General features: G+C 41.3%; 2 protein-coding genes across 4 annotated transcripts; both read right to left on the bottom strand.

The window, feature by feature from the left end:
- Positions 1-217: 217 nt before the first annotated feature.
- LOC135586070 (pentatricopeptide repeat-containing protein At4g18520, chloroplastic-like) lies at positions 218-4,746 on the bottom strand. 3 transcript variants are annotated; one of them, XM_065103305.1, is made up of 4 exons: positions 1,231-4,746; positions 1,057-1,119; positions 773-894; positions 218-404 (listed from the first exon to the last, which is right to left on the bottom strand). In XM_065103305.1, the coding sequence occupies exon 1, from the start codon at positions 4,592-4,594 to the stop codon at positions 1,841-1,843; it is 2,754 nt and encodes a 917-aa protein (XP_064959377.1). In that variant the 5' UTR covers positions 4,595-4,746; the 3' UTR covers positions 218-404; positions 773-894; positions 1,057-1,119; positions 1,231-1,840. The 3 variants fall into 3 exon arrangements, with proteins under 3 accessions (XP_064959377.1, XP_064959376.1, XP_064959375.1); XM_065103304.1 differs by having other exon boundaries at positions 1,057-1,124; XM_065103303.1 differs by having other exon boundaries at positions 1,057-1,134.
- Positions 4,747-6,299: 1,553 nt separating this feature from the next.
- LOC103980975 (ribonuclease 3) lies at positions 6,300-7,815 on the bottom strand. Its single transcript, XM_009397530.3, has 4 exons — positions 7,657-7,815; positions 7,198-7,350; positions 6,903-7,095; positions 6,300-6,822 (listed from the first exon to the last, which is right to left on the bottom strand). Exons 1-4 carry the CDS (start codon positions 7,753-7,755, stop codon positions 6,542-6,544), a joined length of 726 nt encoding a protein of 241 aa, XP_009395805.2. The 5' UTR covers positions 7,756-7,815; the 3' UTR covers positions 6,300-6,541.
- Positions 7,816-9,653: the final 1,838 nt, after the last annotated feature.

The raw sequence follows: 9,653 nt of genomic DNA on the forward strand, positions 1-9,653 counted from the left end.
GTTTGTGATTTTGACCATAAAGAAAAATAAATTGGATCCAACCAAGATGAGTTTACGTAGAGAGACTTGGCTCCATCAAGCACAATATGTTCATCATGATTTCCAAGAGAGTAGGAAATCACATGCATTTTTTTCTAGCCCTTGGTCTATATGGTAGTGAGTAGCAACAACCTAACCAAGACAGGTTTCTATATGAATTAAAAAAGAATATGATAAATAAATGAAAGAAATGATAGAGAATAGTTGGCACAAAATGGAATTCGACACTCAAAAAGGATTTGCATGCAGCCTATGAACTACTAAATTTGTCGTCCTTAACAATTACAATATAGCTTATATGCCTGGATTTACAACTTGCACCTCACTTTTTCTTCACTGCAACATGACTCTTCAACCTGAAAAGCCTATTCATATCACCAAGTAGAAGATCTATGTTACTTTCTAAACCAAGTTTACAATAGATCATATATAATTGAACCACCATCAGAATCCTCACTCCAGGAAAGAAAACTATGCAAGTTTTAACTTTACTAGGAAACCATGAAGTACCAGAAATAACAAGAGCAGAGCACAAATATAAAACCATGAAATAAAACTATGCAAGTTTTAACTTTTTTGTACATGTTACAGGTATATGCATGGTCTAACTTGGAAAAAGCTAGCACAACCATCAGTCATAATAACAGGGAATGCAGTAAGATATGGGGCATCTAACTAATATTACAGAACTCATTGCAGATCACAAGAAGTAACTGAGAATTACAGGGCATACCTCCAATTGAGCTGCTTTTGATCCATAGTTGCTGTTGTTTTTCTGAGACCCAATCTTTCTATTTTTTTGTGATTTTAAGGACAAATACTGGAGAATCTTGAACTGATCTGCCTCTTCAGTCCCTATCATCCAGATATATATCTTTATGTTGACGACAATTGTACAAGACCAAATGTGTCTTATCCAAATATTTCTTATCCAATGAGAGTTTAAAGTTCATAATGACCTCCAACAGACAAAAAAAGAAAGGAAGAGCTTATACCATCAGAATTTTTTAATTGTACCTTAGAGATTTTCACATGATTAGGCATGCAATGGCTGATTGTTAAAATCCACATATGCTGCACCTGTGCTGCAGTGAACTGCAACTTATAACATACTCCATTTGATTAAAAATATCATGCCCAAAAGTATAAAAAAAAAAATCTATACTCTCATTTCTTAAGAACATTACTGACCTTTTTCATGATTACTTTTGGGTCTCTCTAAGGAGACTTCTTTGGGCACAAATGTATAGTTTAATCAATAGAAGCTGAGAGTTTGTATAGTTTATCAAATGTATCTCCTTCATGAAGCAGTTAATTAGCCCAAATGCTGCATCACAAAAAAGGTTAAAGCAACGGAGTTTCTGGCACCAGCTGAACTTGGAAAAACAACCAATTCCTTCCAAATTCTCTTGGATTTAAAATAAATGCAAGCAGAAATTTATTTTCTGCCTTTCTGAAAAGATAGATAGCTTCTACACTTTCTTCTTTCTGTGCAACAAAATCGTCATCTCATTTTCTCCATACACAATTATAAATGAGATCCTCCGTATCCTTGCACTGCTGACCCTTCACCTCCAGTTTGGATCATCTACTTCACAAAGTTGGAATATTAGGGACTAAGACTGGATGACTCAGTTTCCATCGCATATAGTTACCTTGCCATGCTTCTTGTTACAGCTCCATATTCCCATCGCTGTAGCATAAAGCCAAAATAATTCTGAACCCAAGCAGAATCAGTGACTCTGGTACATATGCGATCACTGAATTCTCCTGTTGCATCTGTCTAATATGGCTCTCTTATTCAAACTGGAATGCATAGTATATTTCCACTTGCACCATCCGATGATCGGTTGACTGGCTTGAAATAATCCATTCTTTCATCCAAAAGACTCAACTTGCTGTTACCTAACAAGACCAGTATAAGAGCATTGTCCCAAACTTTTTCCAAATTTATCAATTCATGTAGCTCACTTGGTCGATGTACTTTTTTGGCATATGCATTATCAATGGAGTTTGGTAGTAACACTCTGCTTTCTAAGATATCTTCAATCATATCTGAAGAATTATCGTGTATCCTGTACTTTGTATGTTCATTGTCCAAATGTGGAAGGGCAGAATTTTGATACATTTCACAAGTAGCAAATGCACTCAGGTAGGGATTCACCAAACATTCATAAGAATAGGTACCTTTCTTTACCTTTTCCAGTTCATACAGTCCAAAAGCTTTAAGATTCTTTCCTCTAACAATGGCATCCTCCAGACACCCAGCGAACACATAATCTGGCATCCCCTCTTCTCTTACTGACATATCATCAGTAACCTCCCTGAAATTATGGGTCTTTACAGATTCTGCATACGCTCCAACTAATGCATTTCCCATGTCAACATCTGAATCCAGACCCATCTTCACTATGGAGGCATGTATTTGTCTTCCAAGATCAATTGCTGCAGAATCAGTACAGCTCCTTAGAATTTTGCCAAAGGACACGGGCTTCACATGCAAACCACTTTGCTGCATCTGAAATAACACTTGGTGTGCTGCAGTGCTTCCTCTATTTTCTACGTAACCAAGCACTAAAATCGCATATGAATAAGCATTCCAACTTTTCATATTGTAAAAGAATTTGCAAGCACTGGCCATGCACCCACATTTGACATAAAGCTTTACAAGAGCATTTCCGGTGACAACATCTGAGAAAAATCCGCTCTTGGCTACACAACAATGAATTTGCTCACCCACCCTCCTCAACTGCATATCTGCACAAGCACTAAGAATAGTAGAATAGCTGAACTGATCAGGAACAAACCCCAAGTGATGCTTCCTTACAAAAAGGTCAATAGCTTTTTCTGGTTGAAAGTTCCAGCAGTACCCAGCAAGCATGACATTTATCAGAATTAGACTATGTGGCAAGGATATGCAGGAGAAAAGCCTAACAGCACTGTTGATGTTGCCACATTTAGCATACATGTTGATCATAGATGCACTTGTAAAGACGGAAAGTTCAAATCCAAGCTTTAGAGCCAGACAATGAATCTGCTTGCCCTTGTCTACATCTCGAAGGCCAGTGCAGGCATTAACAACTGTTACCACAGAATGCTGGTCCAAAAGAATTCCGCTTGTCCTAAAAGCACAGAAAACCTCAATAGCTTCTGCAAACTGCAAGTTCTGAATGAGGCCTGCGATGATTGCAGTCCATGAGACAACATCATGTATTTGCATGCTATTGAACGTTATATGCGCATTCACCATGTCGCCAAACTTGACGTACATTGAAATTAAAGAATTGCCCACTGGAAGACAAGACAGGTGTCCGGATTTCAAGAAATTTGCATGGATCTGGGTGCCATCCTCCTTGCAAGAGCACAGATTAAGAATAGCAACTAAGGCTCCTTCATTAAGACTCAAGTTCAAGGTAAGAAGTTCCTCTGCTAGTTTCACGGCCTCTTCTCTGTAACCATGTAAATGGTATCCCGAAATTAGTAAGGAATACAAAGTTGCATCTGGCTTTCTAATCTTTCTATGAAGCTTGCGAATGTAATCCACTTCCCCCAGCGCCGTGAGCAACTTGACAAGCTCAGCTACCACAAAGCTGTCAGCATCCTTACCAACTTTTACGGAGTAAACATGAAGGTTCCGGCAAAGCTCCAAAATTTGCAGAGCTGATGCGGCAGCTGTCACAACTCTCAAGGTCACTAAGTCCATAACAAACCCAACACGACACATGTCCCTGCAGAGCTCCAGTGCATGAATAAGGAATCCATTAAAAAAATAGCCCGAAATCATAGCATTCCAAGCAACTGGGGTCTTCACCGGAATTTCATAGAACACCTTCAATGCATCATCCAAATCCCCACATTTAGCATACACACCAACAAGCCCGACCTCCACGAACCTATCAAGCCCTAATCCCCTCTTGATGACCAATCCATGGACGAGGACGCCCATTTCGAGAATTCCAGATGCCGAGCATGCATTCAGAACCGAAGATATCACGAAATGGTTGGGACACCAACCGGCCCTCTGCATCAGCCGGAACGCACCGTAGGCCTCTAAAATGCAGCCACAACGCACGAAGCCAGAGATGAGGGTGCACCAAGAGATCAAATCTCTTTCGGTCATTCCATCAAACAGTTTGGCGGAACAGCCCATCAGCCCAACTTTTGCGTACATATCCATCAAGACATTGCACAAGAGAAGATCCGAGTCGAATCCGCGTGTAATCAAACGAGCATGAAGCGAGCTCACCATGCGATGATCCCCGGATCGCAGGCATTTCCTGAGCGAATTGACGTAGCCTTTGACATGGAAGTCGCCGCGGAAGACGTGATCGAGAGGAGCCAGTATCTCTAACAAGTCGGCTATGCGACCAGCGCTGCTGCAAATGGGCTTAGAGGAGTGGGTGGGATAGAGGGAAGAGGTTGGAGTGGCAGATCGGAGGTGATGGGCGGGGTTGACGAGGAGGAGGATGGAAGAGGATCTCCTGAACATAACAATGAAAACAATGGAGGAGGTCGAAGTTGGGCGTGGAGTGGTGTTGGGGGCGGAGATGGGCATGGTGGGGTGGGGGCCGCCGCCGCCGCTGCAGGTGCGGAGGGTGGCGGCGCGAGCGAGGGTTCAATCAAACTGGGCCGCCATCGACACCATGTTTCGTCCGATGGAAGAGGGAAGCATGTTTGAGATTCGTGCGGCTGTGGAATGGTTTCGTTTGTTTTGGGTCCGTCTCTTGGGAGGGAGTCACTCGTCCCGACCGAGCCATTGTGCCGTTGGCGGAACGAAGCACTCGGACGCGATCCAACACGACACCACAGCCAGATCAATCGGGCACGGCCCAAATTGGACGGCCCAGATCAATCTTGTACGACTCTGCATGCCCGACGAGCCAATGATGCAACAGAACTATATCGTTGCCCGTTCCAATCCATGTACTGTAACGATATTAAACCCTAAATATAAACCGGAATGAATTATTATTTCTCGTCCAATTGCTTATCTTTTCAGTATCTTTTTTCCTTCTATCTGCCTTTTTTATCTCTCTCTCTCTCTCTCTCTCTCTCTCTCCTCAAGTCTTTTCTGACCTTATGTTGCTAACCAATTTTATTCCTCTAACAATGCTGTCCTTTTTTCTCGTTGTGTTACTGTTGGATGAACTATTTATTATATGATATTTAACTTTCTTTTTGTCAAAATGATGAAAACGAGATTTAATCCAAAAATTTTACTATCGATAGTCAAGATTCTAATCAACCTATCTAGCTAGTCGATATCAACTAAATTAATCTAACTATATTTTAAAGCATCAAGCTAAAATATATCGGATGTGATTTTGAATCTCAAAAGTTGGTATTGAGTAATTTATCTTTAATTGATTTATTCTTTTTTATCTTATTATTTACGATTGAAATTTATTCTCATTTATGTTAAATTTTATTTATTTTGATCTCTCTCTTTTTTTTACAATATTTTTGATGTGACATATATTTTTGATTTATTTTATATATTTTTTTAAAAAATTAAATTAGCATACAATGTGATCAGTATATCTTTAGTATTGGATGAGAGTGATCAAGATTAGAGACATGAGTGGATCACTTCTGATCAAGATCAAAAAACCCATATTGTTCGAGTTGTATTTAACCCCGATGGAATGTTTGAACATTTGACTCTATTAGATTTGTTATGCATATAGATCTGAGCCGAATCAGGTTATTCATGCATCATCCATATCACCACTAATAAGGCATGTTTTGCCTCGCGGACACGTCACAGCTGATGCCACATGTTGCGTCAGAACCCATACCCCCAAGACACTGTTCGACACATCTGGTCCCGGTAATCCCGAAACGGCAACGCCCGCACACCAAGCCAAAATCCGTACTAATATCGTGCTGTGTCCACTATGCCAATTCACATATGACCGACTTTCTCACAGCAATATAAAGACCTCTATCACGGCCTCCAAAAAGGGGAGAAAAAAAGGGAGACAACTGACTTGCTCATCGGATGTGCCAAAGTCGGGGATCACCCGACGAAGGTCATTTTTGCAGGAAGGAAACCCAACCTCGGGAGTCGTGGACCGGCGCCCCGTGGTGAGCCATCAACCAACCCACCCCCTGACTCGAGGTTCTAGTCGGCTCCGACAACCAGCTCAACCGACAGGAGGCTCTCGACATCGACTCGTGGATCAAGCCGTGCTGACTCAGCAGCCACGACACATTCGTTCCCCAACAACCACCATCACAATTTATCTGAAATATTAAGCTAAGCAGGGAGAAAGATCTTTTCATTCTAATTATTAATAGCGGAAATTACTAGCACCATGCATACTGCTTGAGTTTCTCTTTGCCATAGCAGAGAAGGAGGAGAAAGAAAAGATGGCGTCCAAAGCAATATAAGCAGGTAGAAGGAGACTGGTCATAACTCATAAGCAAAAGGAAAGGCCAGATCCTTTATTCGGAGGAACCGAGTGCGGCCAGCCCAAACACTTCCTCTCGTTTGCTCTAATCATTCATCTGAGACGGGGAGTTCCGCCGGCGGCACGCTGTGGAGTTTGTTGGTATCGAAAGGGGTGAAAAGAATCTCCTCGGAACACGTGAACCGCGGCTTCACCGGGCACTCGATGATCGTCTTCCCATCCTTAGCCACGCATATGTAGATCTCGTACAGTTGGAACAGTCCCAGCAGTCCCTTGCTGCACCTTATCACAGGCGTTGCTCCGATCCCCTCTGCGATGGCTTTCTCGATGTCGGAAGCACCGTGTATGTACAACAACGACGGCTTAATACCTGCTTCATCAGCAAGGAGAAAGAAAGAAAGGTTGGGTCGGTCGTTCTCCGTTGTTATGTTTCTGGTGTTTCAAGGTTACCTTTCTTGTCTAAGAGCGAGAGCACATCAACCTTCGCTCTGAGGTCCAGTGCCGCTTGGAAGTACTCGGTCTCGTTCATGGGAGAGCAGACACCGTAAGTCTTCCACGACTTCTTCCAGTACACCACGCCGTTGTTGCTCGGACACTTCAGGTTAGCCCAGTACGAGTTCAGGTCGTCGTTCAAACCCGATAGCTGCAATTCATATATATATGTATCAGACGAAGTTAACTGCTGGTGATGTTGTTTGGCTTATTGGGACATAGGAGAAGAGAGAAGCTAACTAGTTATATACACCTGGTCGATGTCGAAGGGATCACTGTTGCACTTGGTGACGGGCTTCCCGGTGGTGATGTCGAAAGGCCACAGTCCCCTAACGAAGAAATCGTTCTTGGGCAGGCCCGTTGTTGGACGACAGCAAGCAGACTGTACGCAATACGCTCCCGGCCACTGCGATCGGGCAATCGATGGCAAACGTTAGATGAATCAACATTATCCAGTGAGATAGAAAATTGCAACAGGAGAACGTTAGCGTAGATATAGATGCATCATCGCCATCTAGATTGGTTTTTTATGATTAGGTAAAGCAAGTTATCATCCATAGCTTATGTATTAGCTTCCCTGAGCCATCTTGGACAGAGTTTTCATGGGAGCTAGAGATTGATAATGATGGATTAGAGCCATAGGTGAACCATCCGATCAAGCTGAAATTTGTACTTAGGTACAGGAAAATAATGTGGGAGAGATGCACTATACCATCAGGACTAGGTAGTAGAAATCGAAGGTTTTAGCAGCAAGCAAGGGAGAGGCAAAGAGCATGAAGCAGAGGAACGCTAAAGGAACGCGAGTCGCCATATCCTCTTCTTTATTTCCCTAAATGGATCGTCAAGTGATGATGGAGAAGAAGAGCACTTTGGGTTGCTATTTATAGAAGCAGATGTATCCATCTCCCAAACGAGGCGAATAATGATAATTTATAATATCCATATGAGTCAAGAGCATGGCAGGAAACATATATGAACAAATTACGTCCTGCTGGCCTTTTCCCTACCACATTTTAGGATAGTCGTGTGAGAGTTGTTGTGGTTTCTTCTGTCACAGGTTGAGGTGAGTTTTGATGCAGTGGCTGTGGAGGAAGACTCACCGGTGCTTAATTTATCGTCAAAATAACAGGAGGAAGTTTCACGAGGAAGAAGAATAAGCGATAGGGGAATCATGCACTGATATTGTCGGCCACGTGCGTAAAAAACAAGGGTGGGATAAATGCAAATGGGACATACATATTTTGGATTCATGGCAATGAATGCAGGAAACGCAGTCACCAACGTGGCGTCGGTGGAGTGGTCAGCGTCAGGGCAGGGAGAGAACTCGTAAAATAATGGGTGCGTGATTCACACGGCTCCTTTTTTAATTCCAGCTGAAGTCTCCACGGGTGAAGTGATGGAGAGGTGGGCCCGTTGCCTCAAAATCCACGAGTGATTTTAAAAAAAGAATTGATAGAGATTTTCGTTAAACCGTAGCGCATAACGTCGACACGTGCGTAATAATCTAAAATTTATATAATATTTTAATATTTTAAAAAATTAAAAAATATTATCGATCAATCATTATTCGACTTATGTTATAATATTCAGATAGAATGAAAAAGATAAAAATTATCCACATCGATTTGTGTACGTGAACATTTATCTCAAATTAAAATAAAATTATTAAAAATATATTATTCCTTTGTTATTGGATATAAAAACTTATTTTTAACCTAATCAATGAGATATTTTTTATCATTAGTGATTGGACTCATCAACCTTGGGTTATTAATTTAGGTATCGGAGGGATTGACTCGAAAAACTTTTTTCGATATTGATCTTCGTGTATATAACACCTTAGATGATCTTCTCAGGAGCTTAGTATTTTCATCTTAGAGATACCTGAGAAACCTTGTGCTTACAAGTTTAAACCATATCGGGCTAACCCGAATGTCAATAATATTTTTTCATATGTACTTACCAATCTGTAAATAGATATCTTCCCTTCAAACTTATAAAAAAATTTTTCAAACTTATCAATAGACTTGTGTTTCATCGACTCTATCGATGTCGCAAATAAGAGTTATGTTCTCGAGTGCATCTGATCATGCAAAGCAAATAAAATGTTGATATTTTTTTGATGATTCACCTTCAATGCTTAAGATATTATCAAGGAGACTAAAATCCTATGAGTCTTATCGATGAGTGAGTCAAATAGAGATTTACATGCTATCGGCCTTTTTGTATGTGTGCTCTCACCGTCCAATTGATCTCCTATGAAAATGAGACTTCATAGAAGAGGAACCTCTATCGATTGTGCTTTCATGGGGATGCTTTCCACTCCTTAGTTCCAGTTCGGTATGGTCAAACTAAGTGGTGCCTGAGAGGCAACGAGTAGGGGAGCGGTGCTTATAATAGTGCAAAAGATTATCAACCTTTATTCCGTATGATCTTACTATGTTAAAAGAGTAGTGATAACAATGTTCATAGTTTTCAATGAGGCCCCAAGATGGTCGGGGGATGATTCAGGGAAGATCGTATGCTATCCAGATGTAGTAGTCGGGTTAGGAGTGGGCTTCATCACGGGAGAAAGAAAGTAGAACATTGATTGAAGAGTATGGGAACCAATAACTCATAAGTCTGATCTTTTTTACCCTCAAAGATATTTTTTGGAGGTTATTTAGTCTCACATTGATTGAAGAGTATGGGAACCAAGAGCTCGTAAGT

Source organism: Musa acuminata, chromosome BXJ2-4, assembly GCF_036884655.1.
Source record: "Musa acuminata AAA Group cultivar baxijiao chromosome BXJ2-4, Cavendish_Baxijiao_AAA, whole genome shotgun sequence".
NCBI lineage: Eukaryota > Viridiplantae > Streptophyta > Magnoliopsida > Zingiberales > Musaceae > Musa > Musa acuminata.

What these genes read in the sequence shown, in the direction of transcription:
- LOC135586070 (XM_065103305.1), bottom strand. Translation starts at nt 4,594, where the DNA reads ATGCCCATCTCCGCCCCCAACACCACTCCACGCCCAACTTCGACCTCC.
- LOC103980975 (XM_009397530.3), bottom strand. Translation starts at nt 7,755, where the DNA reads ATGGCGACTCGCGTTCCTTTAGCGTTCCTCTGCTTCATGCTCTTTGCC. An exon ending in TCTACTACCTAGTCCTGATG is followed by an intron (nt 7,351 to 7,656) that starts GTATAGTGCATC and finishes GCCCGATCGCAG; the next exon opens with TGGCCGGGAGCGTATTGCGT. An exon ending in ATCCCTTCGACATCGACCAG is followed by an intron (nt 7,096 to 7,197) that starts GTGTATATAACT and finishes TATGAATTGCAG; the next exon opens with CTATCGGGTTTGAACGACGA.